This window comes from Danio rerio, chromosome 10 (assembly GCF_049306965.1).
Source record: "Danio rerio strain Tuebingen ecotype United States chromosome 10, GRCz12tu, whole genome shotgun sequence".
In the NCBI taxonomy this organism is placed as follows: domain Eukaryota; kingdom Metazoa; phylum Chordata; class Actinopteri; order Cypriniformes; family Danionidae; genus Danio; species Danio rerio.
The window spans coordinates 40,755,422-40,782,341 of record NC_133185.1 but is presented as its reverse complement, the minus strand read 5'-3'; the positions used below and the strand labels follow the sequence as shown (position 1 = coordinate 40,782,341).

At 35.1% G+C, this 26,920-nt stretch overlaps 1 protein-coding gene and 1 long non-coding RNA gene across 2 annotated transcripts in view; both read right to left on the bottom strand.

The window, feature by feature from the left end:
- The window catches only part of rtn4rl1a (reticulon 4 receptor-like 1a), a 235,371-nt gene extending 209,539 nt beyond the window's left edge, over positions 1 to 25,832 (bottom strand). The window contains exon 1 of the mRNA XM_017358076.4: positions 25,298 to 25,832. Coding sequence (XP_017213565.1) covers positions 25,298 to 25,310 — 13 coding nt within the window. The 5' untranslated portion in view covers positions 25,311 to 25,832. The remainder of the gene's footprint in view (positions 1 to 25,297) is intronic.
- On the bottom strand, positions 14,122 to 22,431 carry si:dkey-62k3.5. Its single transcript, NR_170239.1, is given in 5 exon segments — positions 14,122 to 14,904; positions 17,388 to 17,480; positions 19,063 to 19,239; positions 21,076 to 21,176; positions 22,330 to 22,431. It is a non-coding gene; the product is annotated as a si:dkey-62k3.5 (long non-coding RNA).
- Positions 25,833 to 26,920: the final 1,088 nt, after the last annotated feature.

Here is a 26,920-nt window from a genome sequence, read left to right as displayed (position 1 = left end):
ACTTTATTGAGTCCCAAATTATAATTTTTTTCGCCTCCCTCTCCTGAAATGTATCTTACTTCCTTTTTCTAAATGCTACCTCCTGTTGACCTGTCTTCCTGAAATGTGATGTTTGTGTATGGTCAGCAGGGTCCAATTTCACTATACGGAAGTGTATGTGACAAATAAAGGGCATTGATTGATTGATTGATTGATTGACTGATTATATATATAATATATATATATATATATAAATATATATTATATATTCTTAATTGTTGACCAACTATAATCCCATCTCAACATTGCATATCCTGTGATGTTACTATTGAGGACACACACATTGTGATATCGACGCTGAAATGATATACTGTGCAGCCCTAATCTAAGGGGAGTAATATATTTTTTTCTTTTTTAGGTAAACTGTCCCTTAAGGTAAACTGTCCCTTAAACTTTACTAAAGTTTATTGTGATTGATTGTGTTAAAAATAAATGCATTAAATAAGTTAAATTATGTACATCTAATTTCAAAATATATGAGACTAATTGAATAACATGAATAATTAGGATTAAAACTTTAACTTTTATATTTTATTTATAATATTTTTATTTATAAAAATAAATATTGCATTATATTTCAATGTTTATAATATGTCCAATGAAAATATTTATAATATTATAAATAATATATAGATAATAATATTTATATATTTACAATATTTGATATATTGCAATTTTGTTTTATATTTCATTAAAATATATTTTTATATAAATTGTTTAAAAAAATTTAATTAATTAATTAATTTAAAAAAAAAATATATATATATATATATATATATATATATATATATATATATATATATATATATATATATATATATATATATATGCATTGCATTATATAACATTTAAAATATGGCCAGTGAAAATATTTATAAAATATTTGTGTTATATTATAATTTTGTATGATATTTTAAGTATATGTTAAACGGAGAGAAGATTTTTGAACATTTTTGATGACAGTAAATAATATTTTACTAGATTTTTTTTTTCTATTTTTTCAATTAAGATGCTTCTATACAGCTTAAGACATTTAAAAGCTTAACTAAGTTAATAAGGTTAACTAGGAAGGTTAGGGTAATTAGGCAAGTTATATAATTTTATACAATTGTATAATGATGGTTTGTTCTTTAGACTATCGAAAGTATATTGTAGTGTAGCTTACAGGGGCTAATAATTTTGACCTTTGAAAATTAAAAACTACTTTTACTCTAGCTTAAATAAAACAAATAAGACTTTCTCAAGAATAAAAAATTTATCAGACATACTGTGAACATTTCCTTGCTCTGTTAAACATAATTTGGAAAATATTTAAAAAAGAAAAATTAATTAAAAGGGGGGGCTAATAATTCAGACTTAAACTGTAAATATTCATTTTAAAAATATTTTGATATATTGTGTTATTTATTTGGCTGTAACTGATTTATATTTCAAAGATTATTGTATTTTTAGGGGTCACAGTCAAGGCTCTTGTGTTTACCGAACAGCTGCCTGCGGTGAATGTGAATAATAACAGTAAAGCTTTTCTCCATCTATTATATACCGACCTCCTTGTTTTGACCTTTACAGTATCTCTCTTACATCCAGCAGCACTGTCCCTGTAAATAGTGTGCACTTAAAAACAGTCTCCCACCACCAGCCCAGCTCCTTAACTCAATAAAATGTAAATCTCATTCAGGCCGCGTCTCGTCGGGCTGTACAAACAGATCCAGCGGTCAGAAAGACGAGCGCAAACAGAAGCAGAAGCCTCCCTAAAGAAGCTCCCGTCACCGATGACCTTTCGCAGTCCCGCTTTCCTCTTCTGCCTTTAATACATCATTAATCTCTCAATAGGCGGTGACATGGCAGACCTCAGCACTAGGATTATTGTTAGCTTTTTCTCTCGTTGACTCCTAATTATCATCAACTAATGACCGGACCTTCCTCCTCTTCACATTTAATTAACACTCCAAAGAGAACGAGAAAGACAAATGTTTGGGTTAATCATTTCGGTGACACAGGAAAGGGATCAGACTCACGTCTTTTTCAAATATTTGACAAAATATGTTTAATAGAGCAAGAAAATTGTTCACAGTATTTCCTATAATATTTTTTCTTCCGGAGAAAGTCTTTTTTGCTTTATTTTGGCTAGAATAAAAACAGTTTTGATTATTTAAAGCATTTTAAGGTCAATATTGTTCACCAAAAAATGAAGCTTTTGTCAGTCATTGACTTCCATAGGATTGTTATTTTTCCGCTAAACAAGTCAAAGGTTACCGGTTTCCAACATACTTCAAAACATCTTCTTTTTTTTTTTCAACAGGGAAAAAAAGAAATGTGCTATCTTTGGAACCTGAGGGTGAGTAATATTTTTTTTTCAGGTAATCTGTCCCTTTGACTCTTCTAAAGAGTGTTGTGATTTATTGAGTTAAAATAAATGCATTACAGTTTTTCTCCATTGGTTTGGCTCTTTTTTTGAAACCGCAATTACATTTTCAACACTCTAAGATCGTTTGACAAAACTATAGATTTAGCTTAACGCTATAGCTCACTTGTAAAAACTAATATCTTTCCCAAAACTGTCAGATATGTCAGAACTAAATTTCCTTCTCTTATAAGCAGCCAGTGCCCCCAAAATCCTTTGTCCATTTGGCATTGTGTAAGCCCTGCAAGTCAAAATGTTTAGATGTTTTGTCACTATGACAGGACCATTGAAATATCCCTCATGTCCACCTTTTAGTCTAAGGCCAGTTGTACTGTACTGTTTTTGTCAATTGACAGAATGCAGTTACGTATAAAAGTAAATAAAAGAAATTTAGTAGGTTTATAAAATGGATAAGAAACTTTAGGTTAAGGGTAGCCTCCAAGGTTTGACATCATACATTGCACTCATAGTGCCAAGGAAATTGAAACCATTATTAATCACACAAATAAAGTCACTTCCATACATCAGAGTAAAATGAAAATCTACTGTATACAGCATAATACACTCACCGGCCACTTAATTAGGTACACCTTACTAGTAGCAGGTTAGAACGTTTTACCTTCAGAACTGCCTTAATCCTTTATGGCATAGGTTCAACAAAGTACTGGAAATACTTCTCAGAGATTTTGGTCTATATTGACATGATAGCATCGCGCAGTTGCTGCAGATTTGTCAGCTGCACATTTATGATGCTAATCTCACATTGCACCACAGGTGCTCTATTGGATTGAGCTCTCGTGACTGTGAAGGCCATTTGAGTACAGTGAACTCATTGTCATGTTCAAGAAACCAGTCTGAGATGATTTGTGCATTATGACATGGTTATCCATGAGATGGACATGGTCAGCAACAATACTCAGGTATGCTGTGGCCTTGACACAATGCTTATCGGTATTAATGGGCCCAAAGTGTGCCAATAAAATATCCCCTAATTGTTGATACAAGGCAAGATGGATCCATGCTTTCATGTTATTGATGCCAAATTCTGACCCTACCCTCCCAATGTTGCATAAAAAATGGAAACTCATCTCACAGGAGTGGCACCCGGGGTGGTCTTCTGCGGATGTAGCTCATCCACCTCAAGGTTGGACATGTTGTGCGTTCATATATGCTCATCTGCATACCTCGGTTGTAAGGAGTGGTTATTTGAGTTACTGTTGCCTTTCTATTAGCTGGAACCAGTCATACCCATTCTCCTCTGACTTTTAGCATCAACAAGGCATTTGCGCCCACATAATTGCTGCTCACTGGATATTTTCTCTTTTTCAGACCATTCTCTGTAAAACCTAGAGAGGGTTGTGCATGAAAATTCTAGTAGATCAGCAGTTTCTGAAATACTCAGACCAGCACCAACAACCATGCCACGTTCAAAGTCACTAAAATCTCCTTTCTTCGCCATTCTGATGCTCGGTTTGAACTGCAGCAGATCGTCTTGACCATGTCTAAATACCTAAATGCTATGAGTTGCTGCCATGTGAATGGCAGGTTAGAAATTTGCATTAACAAGCAGTTGGACGGGTGTACCTAATAAAGTGGCCGGTGAGAACAATATTGTAATACATGCAAACAAAAACACATTTTGGAGAAAACAACCATTACACTGAGAATCAACAATGAGTTTAGATCAACTAGATCTATTCACTTGGAAATTGTGCTAAATGTTGGCTACCTGTACTTAATCATTCGCAAAGACGTACTTAAGACATTTGCAATTTGATTAAATGAATGAGAAAATCAATTCTGTTGTGAACAATTGCCAAGTGGTTTGGAGGTTTGTCCATGTTGTTTTGACAATGTTATTCCTGTTTCAAGAAATGAGCCAAACCAATCGAGAAAAACTAAGTTTAAATGGTGATCTAATTTCACAAAATATGAGACTGTGCAAAATGGCATGAGTAAGATTAAAACTTTTATTGACATTTAATGTTGCCTTCATATACATACAGCTGTGCAAAAACGTATATTTATTTGAAGATTCTCAGTTTTACACAGGAAAGGGGTCAGACTTGGTGAGGATCTATTTTTATGATTCTACAAATGCTAAATATGAGCATACTGTGCTGATTAACCGGCATTGAGGTGAACAGCGACGAATACAAACAATTACGAGAAGATGTGACACATATACAAATGAGTTCACGGCGGTGGCCTTTTCTGAACAGCATTTCTAGCATATGACTAATGTTAGCAAAAGAGCGTGTTTAGCACATAATTGTTCAGTTAGACCTGTTTTACACATATCGGGTCTGCACTTTATATAATAGAGCTGGAAGATTAATCCAAATGTGAAAAGCTGTCATTGGGGTGATACCACCTTAATGCAGGCCTGTCACGATAAGGATTTTTTGTTGTGGGATATATTGTCACAGAAATTGTTGCAATCAGCAATATCATTGAAAAAGTAAGACCCAATCCCAATTCTATTTTTGTACCCCTCACCCATTCCCCTTGGCCCTTACAACCGAGGGTGAAGGGGAAGGGCTTCAAAATGTAAGAATTAGGACAGCACTACACCACCTGCACACGTCATCATATGTCCTTGCGATCTCCTGCTTCATGAAAGATCAGACGATCGCAACTGCTGTAGTGATTCCAGTTGTGTTATTCTTTGGTATTTAATTTCAGGAAATCACTAAAGGCATTTATCATGTTATCATAATGATCTAATGTGACAATAAGATCGTAACTGTACTGTGTATTTACACAGTGGCCATATTCATCAATGTAAACACACCAAAAACAATATTAACATTATTTAGCAGACACTGTAAAAAGCCTATTAACAGCCACTAGACATTACTGACAGGGTATTCTAGTGTCAGAATGCTGTGGGACTGCTGTACAGGAGTTTCTAATAGGGATTGTAGATCGCCAAATTAAGCATTTTTTTAAAGCATGACGGTAAAACACGAACACGGTTATGAATATATTAAAACACATGTTTGTTTGTCGTAAAAATTCATAATAATGGCAAAGAAATACTAATTTGTGATTCTCTTCCGGGTTCAGCAATACTACAGTTGTGGCCGGAGTATTCTGGGAAATTTCTTACCCCTTGGTTGCAAGTATTTCCTGAAAAATCTTTGTTCGAAGAGCTATTCACCCTTTTCCCTTAGCCCTATGCCTTTAAGCTAAAGAGAATTGGGACACCCCTACCCCTTGGCGTGCACGCGCAAAACGAGGGGTAGGGGTAAGGGGTAAGGGGAAAGGCTAAGGTGTAGAATTGGGATTGGGCCTAAATGTCCTATTATAAATACTATTTTATACAACAGTTCTGTCTGGTTCTTAAATCTGATTGGCTGACAGCCGTGCAATATCCTGCAAATAACAGCACTCGTCAAGCTTCTTAACCCTTCACCCTTGTGTATTTCTCCACCCATATACAGCAACAAGCAGAGGACACTCTACAGTTTGACAAATATTGCTGCTGTTGGACAACATACTATTTAGGCTTTTTTAGGTAAAAGTGTATGATGAACATTTTTCTTAAAAGGACAGTTCACCTAAAATGAAACTTTTGTTAACCAGTAGCCATTGAACTCCAAAGTATTAATTTTGCCTACTATAGAATTCAATGATTACCATTTTCCAACATTCTTCAAAACATCTTTTCATTTTTATCATTTTGTGTACAACAGAAAAAAACAGCATTTTGTTCAGTGTATAAAGATCAGTCATTTCATCATTTTATGTGGTTAAAATAAATATTCTATTAATAAACAGCTTTCTTTTCCAGTACTGGTATGCAGCTGGAAGGGCATCCGCTGCTTAAAACATATGCTGGAATAGTTGGCTGTTCATTCTGCTGTGGCGAGCCCTGATAATAAGTTACTAAGCCGAAAAAAAATGAATGAATGTATGATAAGCAATTTTCTTAAAAGGACAGTTCACCTAAAATGAAACTTATGTCAACCAGTAGCAATTGACCTCCAAAGTATTAGTTTTTCCGACTATAGAAGTCAATGGTTACCGGTTTCCAACATTCTTCAAAACATCCTATTTAGTGTTCAACATAAAAAGCAGCATTTTGTACAGTGGTTTCATAATTTTAAGAGGTTAAAATGTGTAATTAAATAAATATTGCATTAATAAACAATGTTAGTGGTTCATTCCGCTGTGGCAAACCCTGATAATCAGTTACTAAGCCGAAAGAAAATGAATGATAAGCAATTTTCTTAAAGGGACAGTTCACCTAAAATATAACCTCTGTCAACCAGTAGCCATTGACCTTCAAAATATTAGTTTTCCCTATTATAGAAGTCAATGGTTATTGATTTCCAACATACTTTAAAACATCTTATTTTGTGGTAAACAGAAAAAAGAACCCATACATTTAATACAGTGTATGAACAACATAGGGCTCATAAATGTAAACGGTTAAAAAAATGCAATAAAATAAATATTACATTAATAAACTAATTTGGCGGTTCATTCCGCTGTGGCGAGCCCAGATAATCAGGGAATAAGCCAAAAGAAAATAAATGAATGAGTGATAATTTTCTTAAAGGGACAGTTCACCTAAAATGAAACTTTTGTCAACCAGTAGCCATTGACCTCCAAAATCTTGGTCTTTCCACTATAGAAGTCAATGGTTACCGGTTTCCAACATTCTTCAAAAAATCTTAAATTGTGTTTAAGAGAAAAAAGAACCCATGATTTAATACAGTGTATGAACAACAGTGGTCTCGTGAATGTAAATGGTTAAAAAATGTAATCAAATAAATATTCCATTAATAAACTAATTTAGCGGTTCATTCTGCTGTGGCGAGCCCTGATAATCAGGGAATAAGCTAAAAGAAAATGAATGAATGAATGAATGAATGAATGAATGAATGAATGAATGAATGATAAACGATTTTCTTAAAAGGACAGTTCACCTAAAATGAAACCTTTGTCAACCAGTAGTTATTGACCTCCAAAATCTTGGTCTTTCCACTATAGAAGTCAATGGTTACCGATTTCCAACATACTTCAAAACATCTTATTTTGTGTTAAACAGAAAAAAGAACCCATACATTTAATACAGTGTATGAACAACATAGGTCTCATAAATGTAAACGGTTAAAAAAATGTAATAAAATAAATATTCCATTAATAAACTAATTTGGCGGTTCATTCCGCTGTGGCGAGCCCAGATAATCAGGGAATAAGCCGAAAGAAAATAAATGAATGAGTGATGAAAATTTTCTTAAAGGGACAGTTTACCTAAAATGAAACTTTTGTCAACCAGTAGCCATTGACCTCCAAAGTCTTGGTCTTTCCACTATAGAAGTCAATGGTTACCAGTGTCCTACATTCTTCAAAACATCTTAAATTGTGTTTAAGAGAAAAAAGAACCCATGATTTAATACAGTGTATGAACAACAGTGGTCTCGTGAATGTAAATGGTTAAAAAATGTAATCAAATAAATATTCCATTAATAAACTAATTTAGCGGTTCATTCTGCTGTGGCGAGCCCTGATAATCAGGGAATAAGCTAAAAGAAAATGAATGAATGAATGAATGAATGAATGAATGAATGAATGAATGAATGAATGAATGAATGAATGAATGATAAACGATTTTCTTAAAAGGACAGTTCACCTAAAATGAAACCTTTGTCAACCAGTAGCCACTGACCTCCAAAGTATTAGTTTCCCTAATATAGAAATCAATGGTTACCAGTTTCCAACATACTTCAAAACATCTTAGTTTGTGTTCAACAGAAAACAACAATGGTGTTATCATTGTAAGTGGTTAAAAAGTGTAATTAAATAAATATGTCCTTAGTAAACAATCTTTGTTGATGATGAACCTGTTACTAACATATCAGTAACATATCACTCTACAGCAATAGCTTTAATTGTGATCCTACTGTTTTTCCAAGCCTTTGCAATCAGATCCTGTCATCGCCTGTACATAAGCTTTTAAAACCTGTTGGACAATCATTTCAAACCTCTTAATCATGTACAAATTGAGCAGTCACTTACAGCTATTTCAGTGCACATTCACATGCTAATGTGGCCACATGCAGCACACAAGCCCCCGGCCACAGACACCTACAAACACAGAAATGCTTATAAATTATAAAGCGAGGAGGGCAGTTTTTCCAACTCGCTCGCACTGAATCATCATTAAGAGTAGGTTTGCAATCTGGCGGGGACGAGAGATTTTTTTTCTCTGCCACAGGTGGGGGTTTGCGTGGCTCGGTTTCTTTCAGGCTGTGTGTGAGATCTCTGACTAAACGAGCTTTCGACTGAACGAGCTATTAAAATGGGCCAACGAGTCGCACCGGCTCACTGCCCAGCCAGTAGCACTTTGTATGGTAAGTAGCCTCCTGTTTCCTGCCTGCGCTTCAGCCAATAGATTTTTTTTTTTTGTGCGTGTTTCAAACCTTTATTTAATCTGAGCTGCTTCTACTCCACGCAGGTGGAGGGATAATGGAAATAGAGGTGCCATATTGTAGAGAACCTGGAGCAATCTGGGGTTAAGAGAGGGTATCGCAGAAGTGGGCAGAAAGAGAAACAGGCTCATTACTGCGGCCTCCTGCTGCTTGAAATCCACAATCTCACCTCCTACCAAAAAAACAGCAGTCCTTTGGCCCTCAGCATCATCTCGTCGACACTTAACATCTCTGTCGTGCGCTGTTACAGGGATGAGATGAAGGCCGCCATCAGCAAGTTGGAAAGAAAGCATAAATTCAGTCTTTTGTTGCTTATATAAAAAGATGAGCTTATTTTGTTCATGTTTCAGTTGTAAAAAACTTCACTGTAAAAAAAACAACAATTCTACCTCACCTGTCTCTATCTTTCTTTCTATTTCTCTGTCTGTCTCTCTGTCTGTCTGTTGGTCTGTCCATCCATTCATATATCTTTGTTTGTATCCATCTATCCAACCGTCTTTATTTCTAGCTATGTTTGTTCGTCTATCTATCTATCTATCTATCTATCTATCTATCTATCTATCTATCTATCTATCTATCTATCTATCTATCTATCTGTCTATCTGTCTGTCTGTCTGTCTGTCTGTCTGTCTATCTATCTTTGTCTGAATCCATCCATCCATCTATCCATCCATCCATCCATCCATCCATCCATCTATCCATCTCTAAATCCATCTATTTGTCTATCTTGATATCCATCTATCATCCATACATCCATCCGTGTATCTTTATCTCTATCTATCTATCTGTCTGTCTATCTATCTATCTATCTATCTATCTATCTGTCTATCTGTCTATCTGTCTGTCTGTCTGTCTGTCTGTCTGTCTGTCTGTCTGTCTGTCTGTCTGTCTGTCTGTCTATCTATCTTTGTCTGAATCCATCCATCCATCCATCCATCCATCTATTTGTCTATCTTGATATCCATCTATCATTCATACATCCATCCGTGTATCTTTATCTGTATCCATCCATCCATCTATCTATCTATCTATCTATCTATCTATCTATCTATCTATCTATCTATCTATCTATCTATCTATCTATCTATCTGTCTATCTGTCTGTCTGTCTGTCTGTCTGTCTGTCTGTGTCTGTCTGTCTGTCTGTCTGTCTGTCTGTCTGTCTGTCTGTCTGTCTTGTCTGTCTATCTTTGTATCAATAAATCCATCAATCCATCCATCTATCTGTCTTTATCTCTAGCTATGTCTGTCTGTCTGTCCATCCGTCTGTCCGTGCGTCCGTCCATCTATCTATCCACTAATCTTTGTCTGCATCTATCCATCCATCCATCCATCCCACTTTGACTCATTTTAATAATTGCCATCCATCCATTCATCTATCTGTCTGTCTTTGTCTGTATCTATCCATCCATCTGTCTTTATCTCTAGCTATGTCTGTCTGTATATTCTATATCTGAATATAAGAATTCAAATAATTAATATCAATTAATATTACACCTGCTCAATAAAAGTGCTTTGCGATACGACGCCGCCGACCCGTGTTCGATCCTCACCTGAGTAATTATAATAATCTTTTTTTTCACTTTTATTAAAACATATAATACTGTTAGGGTTGTTGAATATTTGAAGTTCTAAAGCAGCTGTTTTCTTGTAAAAGGTGTGATAGTGTCATTAGAAACTCAATTGGAAATGACTATTTTATAGTCAGTCGTAAACTGAGGTGGGCCGGTCTAAGACTTGAAACTCCAGGGCTGAAAAGGAGTCCCACTCCGGCCCTGCTGTCCATCCGCCTGTGCGTCCGTCTATCTATCTATCCATTAATCTTTGTCTGTATCCATCCATCCATCCATCCATCCATCTATCTATTCATCTATGCATCTAAATCTCTCTGTCTCTCTCTGTCTTTGACTCATTTCAATAATTGCCATCCATCTATCTATCTGTCTATCTTTGTCTGTATCATCCATCTATCTATCCATCCATCCATCCATCTATATATCTGTCTATCTTTGTCTGTACATATCCATCCATCCATCCACCCACCCATCTATCCATCATCCATCCACCCACCTATCTATCCATCTATCTATACATCCATCTATTTGTCTATCTCTGTATCCATCCATCCATCATCCATCAGTCCGTCTGTCCATCCGTCCATCCATCCATCTATCTCTCTCTGTCTCCATCCATCCATCCGTGCATATTTATTTTGTCCATCCACCCATGTCTGTTTATCCCTCTATTATTCTGTACATATTTTTATCAATCTTCCTGCCATCTATCCATCAATCCATCCATACATACAGGTCCATCCATTCCTCCTTCAAAGGCAAAAATTTAAATACCAATCTAAAAGTCTTTTAAATGTAAACATTTTCAGTATTGTTTAGTACAGTAGTGTAGGCTGAATAAGTACATGTCTGTATCTATTTTCATACATGGATTATCTATCTAAAGACCTCTCTGTCTATTAATCTATGCAGTCTATCTGTCTGCCCCACGGCAGAAAAGTAAAGCTCAGCATCTCACTCCACTGAAACTGCACACCAAGGTCAAAGGTTTTATTTTCAGCGAAAGCTCAAGCCTCAAACCAATAAAATATATACCATGAATGAAGTCCCTCTGGATGACAGTATCTGTCGGATACATAAATATTGAAAATAACCAGGCTCATTAGAAATACATGCCTCAGCCTACATTTTTGTGAAACGTAAAATGCTTTGCTCCGGTTATACTTTGTTGCATGTTTAAGATGACAAATCCACTAGAGGGCACTGTTGTTGTTGATTTATTTATTTATTTATGTTTTTTTTTTTTGTGAAATACATTTTGTTTGATCTAAAAAGGTAGGGCTGGTGAGATGGGGCCTAAAATCAAAATTAATAAATTAATTAAACATTTTAACTCGATTACAATTAATGAACGATAATTTAATCTATTTATTTGATGTTTTTGCCCTCATAGTTCACTGACAAGTTTTGTACAGTAAATATGCTCGCATATTACAAGTGAGAGATTTCTGAATGTAGGATGTATAGTTTGTGGCTGGAAGGACATCCACTGCGTAAAACATATGCTGAATAAGTTGGTGGTTCATTCCACTGTGGCGAACCCTGATTAATAAAGGGACTAAGCCGAAAAGAAAATGAATGAATGAATGAACGACTAGCATCCAAGACTAAATGAACCGCCCAGTCACCCACTTCACACCGTTCCATCGCAAACTTTGTTGACCCACAGCATGTCACCAGTTAAGAGCGAAGCATCAACCCTCGCAAACAGTGAAACCTCACACTGTTTGACGAAGACTTCCTGTAAACACATCTGTGCTGCTCACCATTATTATGCATCGCAGACCCTTTTCTCTGCCCCGGGGCTGTAAGCATAGACCCCTACTGCTCCAAACGGCAACAATAAACAGTCATAACTCCTTATCATTTCATTGTCTGTTATTGTGCGCTTGCATCGAGGAGGGGCTCAGCGCCACAGCTGATGCACGATGCTTTAAGCGCACAAACAAATCCCCCCTTCTCTCTTTCTCCATCCCATCTCTTGCCTCGACTCAAACCCACACATTCTTTTGTAATGAGAAGAAAATGAGGAAGCGGTTCCCAGAGCAGGCTGGTTTGAAGCTGCAGGCTGAGCATTAGTAAAAGTGTTATGACTCCGCTGTCACTCCTCGGAGAAAGAAATAACTGGATGGAAGAAGGTTTTTTCTTTGCTTTTTTTAAGGGCAGGTACATAATAGCAGAACATCAAGTTTGAAAGCTGCTGACAAAAATAAAATATGCAAACGAAAGTAGTTCTTGGAAGATATTTATTGAAATCAATTTTTTTATAATTAACATTTTTTATTATAATTAAGATTGATTTGTGTGCCGGTGAGATTTTGAAAATGTGCTCACAATCTGCATTTTGAACGTGTTCTCATTAGTTGACGGGATTATTAATTGACTAAATCGTGCTTTTCTTTCCATCAACTGATTTCAGAGAGCGTCAAGATTCATATGTGACTAAAAAGGTATATTTTTTTGTGAGAAACACACAAATAAAAGGATTTTCAGAAACTAAAATTGAAAAATTATTCATCTAATAATGTGAAATTAAATCAAATTTATTTAGGCATGGGCCAGTATAATATTCTGACGGTATGATAACCTTGGATAAAAATATCCCAGTTTCACGATGTTGTGATTACTGCTCTAAAATATGTTCTTTTTAAATGTCCTGGTAAAAAAAATAATAATAACAATAAAAAAATAAAAATAAACTTTTGTTTTCCCTTTGAACACAATACATTTTATTTTAAGAAACATTTCAAATATTTTGGAGCAGTAAACATGTCAGGCTAAATGAATCATTGACTTCTGCTGTCTTCATTATTTTCTAAAACAAAGATTTCTTTACTATTTAAAACTGAATCTTTGGATATCTTTTCTGCTGTAGATACTGCTGTCCTAAAAAAAAAACTAAAGAAAATCTTGCACATACCTAAAGGACAGTATAGCAGACAATTTTGACTAATTAGGACTAACAAAAATACTCAACAAATTCTATATAACGTGGCACATTTAAACTCTTTTGCAATTAATGTATAAACAGTATCAGTTTTACATTTGCTCACTTTGCATCAGTTTACTATTACGCATTTCAGCTTTGAACATTATACCCATTGTAGGCATGGGTCGGTATGAGATTCACCCTAAAAACGTTGAGTTATTTATTTAACCCAATGGTTGAGTTAAATATTTAGTGCTTTGTTGTTGTTTTTACCTTTTTTTGGTTATTTATTTAATAACTCAACCAGTTGGGTTAAAAATTTGAATTTCAACTACACTGAAAAAAATGATTCATTGGATTTACTTAATTTTTTTAAGGCAAGCTGTTGCAAATAATTGAATTGGGTTAAGTTTAAGCAAACAATTTTAGTTGGATTTACTCAATTTATATGTGTTGGATTTAAACAATCAAATTAGGTTGGATTTACTCAATTTATATGTGTTGGATTTAAACAATCAAATTAGGTTGGATTTACTCAATTTATATGTGTTGGATTTAAACAATCAAAATAAGTTGGATTTAATCAATTTTATTTAGTTACATTTATCTAATGAAATTCATTTAGTTCACTATAATTTAATTATGTTATTCCTACTTATATCTATTTATTTTTGATGTCTAAAATGATCATTAAATTGCTTGCAAATACACTTTGAAATGACACTTGACCACATTTGTTTTGAATTCATTTTAATGACTTTTTAAGATGCATTTTTTAACAAAACATAAATCACTGCCTAAAAATGCTTTAGCAGCACACCATAACACAATAAACAGTTTGTACAGCACATTTAATTTAAACCAACACATAAAAGAAAACTGTATGAAGTCTTGGAGCAAACGGCAATCCTTATGACACACACACACACCCCAATACACAAAATAATCAACTAATTAACTTAAAAAATTAACTCATTAACAAATTGAGCAACTACAAGTTGTATGAAATGGAATAAATACAAAGTTTATAGAATGCACATGCTCTTTCTCTCTCTCTCTCACACACACACACACACACGCACACCATTTAAAACAAGTTCCTACAGCTAATTAATTTTCCACACAAAGAAAACTGAATTCACTTATTAAACAATTCCTACACTAAACTGCAATTTGTATATGATATACATTTGGTTGTTGAGCATTTATTAACACTTCAATGCTTAAAATTACAGTATCACACTGTTTTCCAGTATGAGAACCTTTGAGGAGAGCTTGTCAGAGTTCATTTGCACTTTTTGGGCAAACTCGTAATAGTATTTGAGTTCTTTTGGGTAGGCCAAATCAAGCACATAAATTGCCCCCAACATCAGTGCACAGATTTTATCTGTTCAATAATCACTGTTCCATCCACAACGATGCCAATGTCCTCATAATCTCCTCTTTCCTTTTTGATGACACATATGGCCATGGCGGTGTTTGTCAGGTCCTTCAAAAATTCTTCTTTTTGATTGCCCTATATTTAAATAAAAAGAAACCATTATTAGACATTGTTTTTGAAACATATTTTGTAAAAAGTCAGAAGAAATCAAATGTAAATAAAACCAAAACCTTAACGGCCCTCCCCACACCCACATTGATACCTGTGAAATATTATAACAATCATTTATGATTGCATATTGGCATACATATATTTGTGCATGATCTGCAAGTACGACTTCTTCACAATTATTTACAGGGTTTATTCAGGTTTTATCAGGGTAAATTTAAGATCTTTTAAGACTAACTAAAAATAATTTTGGAAAAAATAATTGAAAGGCAAACAATACAGTAATATGTTGAAAACTAAATATAATGTCAAGGAAGCATTATTGCATTATTATTTAAATAATATTACCCAAGGTTTAAGGCTTGAAAACCACAGATTTGGCCACTTGAATGTGGAAATACCTTCTGATCAGACCCACTGTATATCAATATACCCGGTCACAATTGTTCACCTTAACCCTTCTGTATTATTTAAATTTATTACCCTTTCCTTATGTTAGTTGCTGTTTTTTTTGCCCCATTGACTTCCATTAAAACATTTTTTGGATGCAAATCCATGACAGCATGTAATCACGCATTGTTGCTGGTTATCTTCCCTTTTTGGTAAATGTATATTTTGTCATTTTTACTGTTGATGATCAGTTGACAGCATAACCATTTAGATAGTCCTGTGCAAAAAAGTTTCTGGCTTTTATATTTTTTGAGTTCTTTGGAGTATAAACAGTAAATGATAGTGTGTGTGTGTGTGTGTGTATGTGTGCATAAATACACTTACTATGTTTACTATATATCTGAAAAAATGTAAATAAGCAACTTTCAAAACAATGTGTGCAAAAGTCTCACTTTCATGAGCTCAAACAAAGAAATCTGTCTCCAAATTAATATTCTCAACAGCACACAAGGCTTAAGAATAATTGTGCACAAGTAAAATAAACATCAGCGAATGAAATTCAGTAGAAATGTCACACCTTGATGCAAAATTTAAGACCTCTCAAATTTAAGACTTTTTATGACCTTAAATTGTAAAAATCTAATTTAATACTTAAGACTTTTCAAAGACCCACAGGACCTCTGCAAATAATAAAAAAAAAGTACAATGATAATAAAACAAATTTAATTGGACAAATTAATAGACATGTATATTTATTTAATTAGTATTTTTACGTGTCATTAATTAAACCAAAATAATTTAAATATATTAAGTATATTTTAAATGTATAAGTAAATATACAAATTTAAAACTTGAATTCATACTTTAAAAAAACGTCATGTTTCATTATTAGATTAAACATTTTTGAAGAATTATTCAGCAATACATTTTTGATTGTTAGTACGGCCACCTATTGACCTAAAAATGTAATACAAGTCAAGTTGCTTTTAAACAGCAATTTTAATCTTAACATAAACATAAATTTTTTTGAAAAAAAGTGGTTTACTTGTAATTCTGTGTCTATTTGTTTGTAATTTAGAAATAATAATACTGTTTAGAAAGACTAAAACAGGGGTGTCCAAACTCCTTCTTGGAGGGCCAGTGTTCTGCCGATTTTAGCTCATCCTTGCAGGTGTGTTGAGGTAAGATAGTTTCTAGATCACCTAGTAAGAGCTTGATTAGCTAGCATAGGTGTGTCTAATTGGACTTGGAATTGCAATTGGAACTAAACTTAGCAGGACACAGGCCCTCCAGGACCAAGCTTGGACACCACCCCTGTATTAAACAATGAATATCTCTGGGGTCAAACACAGATCTGAACCCAATGCTGAGAACGTCAAAGGATTAAGAAACATATGCAACTTTTAATCATTTAGTATTTTTAGGCATACTAATATTAGGCACATATTGTGATTTTCAAAAAGTATTACATCGCTTTGTAAATGTTTATTATTACCATTTGTTGAGTCTCCCAATACTATTTGATATAGTCAAGCGATGTGATGTCACACTCAACAAGCTGATAGTTTTCTCACGGTTCAATAACAGTGTGTATTACCATTACAATGCAAGAGTTTGAGGCAAAAGATAATAGGTTGCTCTTACGCGTGTAGTGACCAATGGCATTTTTTTTTAACTTCATGTATAAATATATGGAAATAGAAAGCATTTGAAAAAAAGAAAAAAGCCATTGACACAGTGAAAACGCTATTTTCAAATTCTTTAAAATTATTAATTTTGTTTTTGAGATATTAAAATATTTTGTTCATTGTTCTATTCATACTTTTGCATTGAATTAGTATGCAACTTACTTGCACGAATCTAGCAAGTGTTTGTGCAGCGCAATGTGATTTGAATAGACCATAATGTGTTCAACATTAGGTTCACCTATTAATTCAAATATGGCACTCAAAAAAGTTTCTGTTTGTCTCATTGGCCACTGTAACCCCACCCTCAGCCTCTGAACAAAGCAGTTCTTTCTTATAGCCCAGGTGCAAGCACTAGTACTATGATGCACTCACCATGTATTCTTTCACCAGGCATGCCTCATCCTCACCAAGGTAGGTAAAGAGAGCTTGAAGAATAGACGCTCTTTTGACATGGACATTGGTTGTCTGTAAATAATACAAATTTGATTAGCTAAATACATAAATGACAAATTGGAAAACGTTAAGAAATGTATTAGATTAGATTAAACTTTATTGTCATTACACATGTACAAGTACAATGCAACGAAAATCAGTTTAGGTCTAACCAGCAGTGCAATAGCAGCAAGTGCAGGATACAGGTATAAGTTATAAAGTGCAGATATAGAAAAACTTTAGTGATATTTACAGATGGATGTACTATCAACATTATATACAGGTTGTATTAGCTATAAACAGAAATTTTAAATAAATTATTATATGTACAGGTTGCTATTAATAATCAGAAGTGTACAGGTAGATAAACAATTACAAGTGTACAGTATATGTATAGTTCAAATGAATGAATCAGTCTAATGTAGTGCAATGAATGTGTAATTTTTAAATGTGCAAATGTTAAATAGTGCAATGATAATGAGGAGTACAAGTTATGAGGACAGTGGGGGTGTATTAGGAGGGCAAAATAATTAGTGGGGGATAGAGTTAAAAAAGGGATAGCTCTGAGGAAAGTGTTGTTCCTTAAGGCTGATTTATACTTCTGCGTCAAACGCACGCCAATGCTACGGTGCTAACGCATAGCCCTTTGCCGTGGCCGTCGCTGACGTGCACCTCTCAAAAAATGTAACTACACATCGCAACGACACGTAGCACAAGCTCTGTGATTGGTCGGCTTGGTAGTGGCCAAGTGGACAGATGATGTATCTCCTCCCTGTAGGCCGTCTCATCATTATTGCTGATTAGACCAATCACTGTGGTGTCATCTGCAAATTTGATGATGATGTTGGATCTTTTCACAGGCCTACAGTTGATAGTAAAAAAGAAGTAGAGGAAGAGGCTCAGCACACAGCCCTGTGGTACACCAGGGTTGAGTGTGAAGATGGTGGAGCAGATGTGGCCTGATCTAACATTCTGAGGTCTTTTAGACAGAAAGTCCATAATCCAGTTGCAGAGAGACGTGTCGATATCCAGGTCTCTAAGTTTATTCATTAACTAATGCCGAGTTCAATTTGAAAGTAGTCGTTGCTGCTTTATTTTCACTGCAAGATGGATCGGCGACAGGGACTTGAACATTGCATGACTTTACAATAGGAAGAATCGCCGACAACTTCGTCTAAACTACGTCTCACAATCCAAAAACCATCTGTTTGACCAGGCCGTGGATTAATGCTAATATTGCAAATAATGTTAAATTTCTTACACAGACCAATCGTTTCACTTTACAGGACCTTCATCAGGAGCCATGGCTTTAGATTTGGACTTTATTCTTAAACTGAAAAACCCATCCTCATTCGCTGCCATTATTTGGATCACCATGTACCACAGATTTAGCTAAAAATCATCAGTAGTGTTATATTAACATTAAGTTAAATAAATATTAATTTATTTTCTTCTCGGCTTAATCCCTTTATTAATCTGGTGTCGCCACAGCGAAATGAACTGCCAACTGATCCAGCATGTTTTACACAGCGGATGCCCTTCCAGCTGCAAACCATCACTTGAAAACATCCATACACTTTCATTTACACACACACACTACGACAATTTAACTTACCCAATTCCCCTATAGCGCATGTCTTTGGACTTGTGGGGGAAACCGGAGCACCCGGAGGAAACCCATGCGAACGCGGGGAGATCATGTAGACTCCAGACAGAAATGCCAACTGATCCAGTCGAGAATCGAACTAGCGACCTTCTTGCTGTGAGGTGAGAGCGCTTCCCACTGCGCCACCTGTTAAATAAATATATTTTTAAAAATAAAAAGAATTAATAACTGAAACCAGCTCAAATGTTATTGATTATTTGTCATATGCCATGTCCCGAATAAAACACGTTACCGTAATGCACAACTGTTAGTCATGAGACTCCTTTATTACAGCACTCCCACAAGTTTCTCTCTTGCTTTCACAAATAAAATTATACATATTTAATGTATATCCATTATTAATAGCCTATCTAAGTTTTGCCCAGCTAGCGAAACCTGCAGGTAAAGGTAGCCTATAAGCATATTTTTTTCAGTGCATGCATTGACTGCATCGTCAAATACATAGAATATAAGTATGTTTGTGGCATGACAAGCATGGACATGAGCATTATTCAGAACATAGCCTATATATTTATTTTTAAAATGTTATATTTAGAAATTAAAACTATATTAAATTTCAACTTGCAGTAATAATCTAAACATTAAACTTTGCCTCGATGTTGTGCACTTATTATCCTTTAACACACCTAAATCTGACGATTGTCCCTTACATGTATATTACATTTATAATGATACTCAAATTTATTTAATCAACTGACTGTTTACTTGTGAATAGTTTGTTTAGTTACACTATATTTAAAGTGATTTCTTTTTTCGACTACCTTGTAATTTAACATGTTCAGCCAAGATAAAGACATGTAAAGGCTGATTTATACTTCTGCGTCAAATGCACGTGTATGGTCCGACGCAGCCTGCGCGCAGTTGAATAGCCCTTGCCGTGGCGCATCTCTCCAAAAATGTAACTACACATCGCAACAACACGTAGCGCACGTTCTATTAGTGGGCTTGGTAGCGCTTACGTGTGTGGGCGGGGTTGAGAGCCACGCCAACCCATTGGAGCTAGTGTTTACAAGTGTAGAGTCCCATGAAATAGCTCCAGGTGGAAACTGTTGCTTTGTGTTTACCTTATGATTAAAGTTGTTGCATGACCGCCAGCTACCGCCTCAGAATGAGCGAGTTTTATCCGCTTGTTCATTAAGGTAGTGTTCAGAAAAAACAAAACCCAAGCGAAGAAACTCCATACAGAGGGAACATATAAACCTACTGCTTTTGTAAGTGTTATTGTAGAACAACACAAACAGCGCGCACAAGTATAAGTGCTCAGCTGCACGCAGGGCAGGCGCAGTAGGTCACGCCAATCACTCAACGCAGAAGTACAAACCAGGCTTAAGGCCGAATTTCTATTGTGCAATTTTGAGCCAAATTCTGATGCGACACTTCTTTGAATCAAATTAAATTTCAACTTTGATATTTGCTGTGCTGTGTTGATGCAATGTACAGGAGGAAAAAAAAGGTGAATAACCTCTCTTGGTCGGCAGATAGTCGAATCATTTTATGGCAGGTCAGACATTTTGGTCGCCTCTCTTGAGAGAATTACAGAGTTGAATCAAAGTTGAACTCTGTGTTTGTGCTCTTACTGCACCCTAGTACTGTGAAAACTAGGGAAGCAACAATAACATTTACTTATTCTTTACTTGTCACAAACCTGTTTGAGTTTCTTTGTTCTGATAAACACAACATAAGATAATTTGAAAAATGATGAAAACCGGTAACCATTGACTTCCATAATATGTTTTTCCTACTATGAATGTCAATGATTACTGGTTTCTAACACTCTTCAAAATATTTTGTCTTGTGTTCAACAGATAAAAGAAACTCAAAGGTTTGGGACCATGGAAACATGGTGAGTGAATAGTGAGTAAATTTCCTTTTTTGGGACTATTTAGATTTTTCAGAGCAACATATTCAGTTAAGAAACTGTTTACTGTAATGTGTAGTGATAAATGTTTTGCAGTTACTTACCATAAAAATGTTGATGGAAAATTCCAACTGCAGTACTGGACAGAAAATGTGTTTAAACCCCTGACCAAGGAACTCAGCAAAGGAAACTTGTTGTACAGTACCTCAAATAAAAGGAAGCACATGATTATCATTTAGGTTCAAAATTCAGCACAAGTTACAACATGACCAACTTCTTAATCAACATATTGTTTACCGATTAATTATATTAGGCAACATACATTTAGATAAATTACTTATTGAACAAATTGCTGAACGTGATTAATATGATTAAGATAATCGTCACTGGCTGATTGATACGATATAAAGTCTGTCTCAGACCAGTCAAAGCACTGCATTAAATTCCATTCTTCAACGCCATGTCTTAAAAATGTCAATTTATTTTAACCACAATATTTTCCATGAAGTTTTAGCACTCATCTGCATGTGTTTTACGTTTGAACAACTAAATGATTGCTTCAGCTTATTTAAAGGATATTATTTTAATTAAATTACATTATCGTTGATGTAAAAGGCACTTTATGAATATGGAAAAAGTCACATTAAGTTAACCCCTGCGCTGGACGTTTATCGGTGGCTGATAAACACTTGCTGTGAATATAAGTTAGCCTATTAAGTGCATTATAACCCCAAAGACATAATTAAAGCATCTCACGTAAAAAAATAAAGAACTATAAATGGACGCCCTTTACGTTAAAAGGTAATGTTACGCCAGTATGGGCACACATTCGACAACCTCCTAAGACAGTCAGTAACGTTAGTGCCCTAACGCCAGACCAAATCGTTCTATAACAAAATCAGTATGGTACTGTCCGTTCACAACTATCTAAACGCATGCTTAATGTTAACCATAGTAAAAGCCACGGTAAATGCACAAAGGACTGAGCTAACGTTAGCAACGAAGCTTTTTTCGTTTGGAATGGCGGATCACGGACACTGTCGTCACATCAAAGAAAATGCTTATTCTCTTGAAAATAGCCGTTTACTTCATTAAAAACATTATATATCAAGTCTACATAACTACATTCTTGCTAAAAAGAATCTTTAATATATTCTGCGACATAAAAACGAGATTTGTCAAACCGTGTGTAACGTTAACTGTTAGCTTAACTTGCGAGCGCGCTCGACGGCTGGTCGCTGTGAAATTTAAAAACGACCAAAATAGACAGTCCGAACGAGAGACCATTTTATGCGTTTATGTTACCCACAAAGTTTTTCTTTAATAAACAGTCTGGTACAATATAAAATGTGACTTACTGTGCAAATGGATGTACAGAAATCCGGCTGTGGCGTCCTGCTTCTATCTGACTGGATTCTGTAAACCTTCCTTTGGGCTTTGGCGCCGAGGCAACGGAACATAACGCGCATGCGCACAAAGCTAACATAATTTTTTCTAATAGACTTTAATTAATTACTTTAGATTGGTTCAAAACACATCTAATTCACTTAAACCCGATTAATAATAATTTAATAAAATCAACAACTAAATTAAATTGTTTAAAATAAACTAAATTGAATTATGTTTAATTTAATAGAGGCCTAAATCATTTTTTTCAGTGTATCAACTGATTTAACTGACAGAGAACAGCTGTATTAATATACATGCGTAATGTTATTTCTGCGTTTAATGTTTAAACTATAGCCCAATAATACTGTAGTTATTTTTTTATCAGTTTACCTCTCCGTGTCGTGTTTTCATATCCGTTTCACCAACCAAGACCATCTTTTAGAAGCGTTTGGATGTGGTTCAAATGTATTGTACATTGTGGACACTGAGTGAAGCCTGCTGCAGCTGCTGGACAGTCTCTACAGCACACAGAGCTCCATATTCTGCTCAACCAACACGTTATTTTCTGCTTGCACAGTTTATAACTGTCTGCACTTTGTTCTGTTTCTTCATTGTTTGTGATTCTTGATTTATTTTAACAAAAGTGTCTAGAACTAAAATGTAATGGAAAATAGCATTTTCAATATTTTTGAAAACTGTAATTTATTTACACTGTCATAATTATAACATTAATAATAGCTCTAGTAATAGCAGCAATAGTAATGCCAGAATGGAAAAAATAACATTTAATTATATAACCCAATACATTGGGTTAAAATGACCCATAGTTGGGAAGGTGCTATAATAGTTGGGCTATATGTTAAGGTATTTTTGGCCTAACTATTTTACCAGAGTTCTGACAGTATGATAAACTTGGATAAAAATATTATGGTATTACAGTATTGTAATTATTTACTTCTCTAAAATATGTTGTTTTTAAATGTCTTGCACACTAAAAAATGTTGAGTTATTTATTTAACCCAATGGTTGAGTTAAACATATTTGGTGCTTTCTTGGGTTATTTTTAACCTTTATTAGGGTTTTTATTAATAACTCAACCAGTTGGGTTAAATATTTGATACTTTGTTGGGTTATTTATAACCTTTATTTGGTTATTTTTGTTATAACTCAACCAGATAGGTTAAAATTATTAATTTCAACAGTCAACTGATTTAACTGACAGAGAACAGCTGTATTAATATCTGTGCATAATTTTGTTTTTGCATTCTAAAATTTAAGTTCTAGTGCAATAATATAGTTTTTTTTTTATCAAGTTACCTCTCCTTGTCGTGTTTTTTATATTTGTTTCACCAGCATTCTTAAATATTGATGATACAAACGTGCACTCAATGCATCGGGTAAAAATAACCCAGTTGGGAAGGTGCTACAATAACCTTTAGTTGGGTTATATTTTGGGGTATTTTTAACCCAACTATTTTAACAGAGTGGTAAAAAGAACTTTTTTCCTCATTGAACACAATATATTTTATTATAAGAAATATATTTATTTAGAAATGTTTATAACAGTAGCTTTTGATGTGGAGGGGCATTTTCGGCTGGAGATACCATTGCCCCTCCAAAAAACAAACAAACTTGTATATACCGTAAGAACAGTAAAACCTTGACTTTTACAAATCCAATATAATTATAGCCGTGAATAAAAATAAATACCAGTGCCACAAATACCTCATAATGCAAAACAACAATGTTGATGAATGTGATTTGATTTGTGGGAAAATTGTTTCAGGAGTCTCTGTGTGTTTGAGCATTCCAGGATCACTAAACCTCTGCTATTTTCATCCACAACAACTTATAACATAAAAAATATTTGAAGAGTTCAAATGCAAAAACCTCTAAGTGCCATCTAAAATTTTCTTCTAAAATTAGCATTTTTCTCAGGCTCCAGTGTCTAGGTTCAGTAATTGCACTTTTATGGCAAGCAATAGATAACATAAAAAATTTGAACATAAACATAAGGGGATGAAAAAAAAATGCTTGATGTAGAAGATAATTCCAAATGGCACTTAGAGGTTTTTGCATCTGAGCTCTTCATTTACTAACAAAGATAAAACTGTATCTATCTATCTATCTATCTATCTATCTATCTATCTATCTATCTATCTATCTATCTATCTATCTATCTATCTATCTATCTATCTATCTATATATATATATATATATATATATATATATATATATCTTTAATGTATAATCCTAAAATATGACACGCTTGACTTCCAACTGGAGGTAAAACAGCACCTCTCTGTGGACACACTTGTGTTGATTGTTGATCCATTCATTTTCATGACCTGGATGTTTCTTGAATTATTCTGAGCAAGATTTGTTTTGATATCCTGACAGTAGAGCGACAGTATTGATCTCAAATACCATGCAACACGCCAGAAGCACACTGAACATTCTACTGATATAGACAACACGCATCCATAGTCTCTGTGTGTGTGTGTGCGTGTGCGTGTGGGTCTGAAGCAGAGTTCACAAACACCGGTCCCATGGGCGCCTGTCGCCATGCAGCGCCTCGGCTAGTCTTTAAAAGAGATCATTAACTATGTGTTCTAATGAGATTCTACTAGTTATGATGCAGTTCGTAAGCTCTAGTAGTTGTCAGCTGCAGTGCGGCATCGGTTGTCTATTTTTAAGAATAATATTACGCGCTGGGTATTAATATTTCATCGGCGCACAGGCAAACACAAAAATCTCAAGGCGCAAAAACTAAGCACGTTAAAAACCTCTCATCCAGAGTTGTGATATATAAACTCAGATGCGCGTGGAAGAGTCACGCGCGCAATGGAACCAAATGTAACCTACTTTTAGCATCGTGCATCTGCTTGAACTGCAGCAAAAAACACGCAATTATATAATCTAAAATGTTGATCTTACCTCGCCGGAACATCCTGAAGGTGCGGTGATGATGCGCGCTGTACTTTATTATCCCACTGTGATCATCAAAATAAGCGTCTCATCCTTAATAATCCGTGGTAAAAGTTTGATCTGTTCTTCAAAGGTGATGAGATCCACAGCAGATGATAATTATAATAATAATGCTTAACTCCTGACCCCTTGGTCTCAGGTATCGATTAAGATGGAAAACAACATCCCCGACGTGGAAAGTCTCACATCCCCGAGAAATGTTTCGATGGAGATTTCAGGCAGAAATGTTCTTGTGTTGTCAGTCTGCAGTTATGAGTGAAGCGGGAATCTTTCAGAGAGCCATAACGACGGCGTTTAAAGTTTTACAGTATGAGTCGGTGTGACGGGAAAGCAGGGTTGTGGTCTTGTGTACCACTTTAACGATAAGTGAAATGACTGTTCTGTTTAGTTGTGTGTGAGCGTGTGTGTTTGGATGTGAGAGAGATGCTCCGGTTGACAGCGGATGACGGGCGGCCGGTGCGGTCTCTTCAGGAGTCGGGAAGCTGGAGCTCTGGCGGGAGGAGTCGCGGAGGGTATCTGCGATGCCCGATTCGTGAAAGAATCGTTCCATAGATTCGGATCGTCTTAGTGACTCAATTGAGCGGCTCACAAATCGATTCAGTTGAGGTGGTTCTTAAAAACATAGTTCACTAAAAGAATAAAAACAATATGATTATTTACTCACTTTATCCAAAATGTAGATTTTTTTCCTTATTGGAATTTTCTTCAGTGATCCATGGTGACCTTTCTACTTGATTTTTGTCTTGTTTCATTTATTAATTCAATTTCTTTTGGCTTGGTCCCTTTATTTATCAGGAGTCGCTACAGCGGAATGAACGACAACTTATTCAGCATATGTTTTAAGCAGCAGATGCCCTTCCAGCCACAACCCAGCAATGGGAAACACCCGTGCACTCTCACATTCAGGCACATACACAACAGGGCTAATTTAGCTCATTCAATTCACCTCAGCCTGAAGGAAACCCACGCGAACACTGAGAGAACATGCAAACTCCACACAGAAACACCAGTTGACCCAGGCAGGGCTCGAACCAGCGACCATCAGTAGTTATCAGCTGATAGATATGGGCCAGTAGAGGCCTTCTGCATCTACTAGTGGGCTCAGAATGCTGTTTTCATCCGTCCACATGGATAATCAGCTATAATCGCATACGGCTGCGGAAGTTAACAATAAATATTTATATTATTTATTACATTTCCTATTAACTGTATTTTAATGACGTCTATCCCTATCCTAAAACCAACCGTCACAGTAATGTAAAAACAGATCTGGATCTGGAGTCTTCTCTATTAGTGTATAGCTGATTAACCATGAGAATTATTTATATTATTAATTAAACTTCCTATTAATTGTATTTTATTAATGTCTACCCCTATCCTAAACCCTAACGTGACAGTAATAGTAAATAAAAACAGATCTGGATCTGGAGTCTTCTCTATTAGTTTAGCTGATTAACCATGTGGATAGATGATAACTTCTGAGGCTACTTGAAGACGCAGAAGGCCCCTACTGGCCCATATCTATCAGCTGATAACCACTGATAACTCCTATTCAATCAAGTGATAACATTC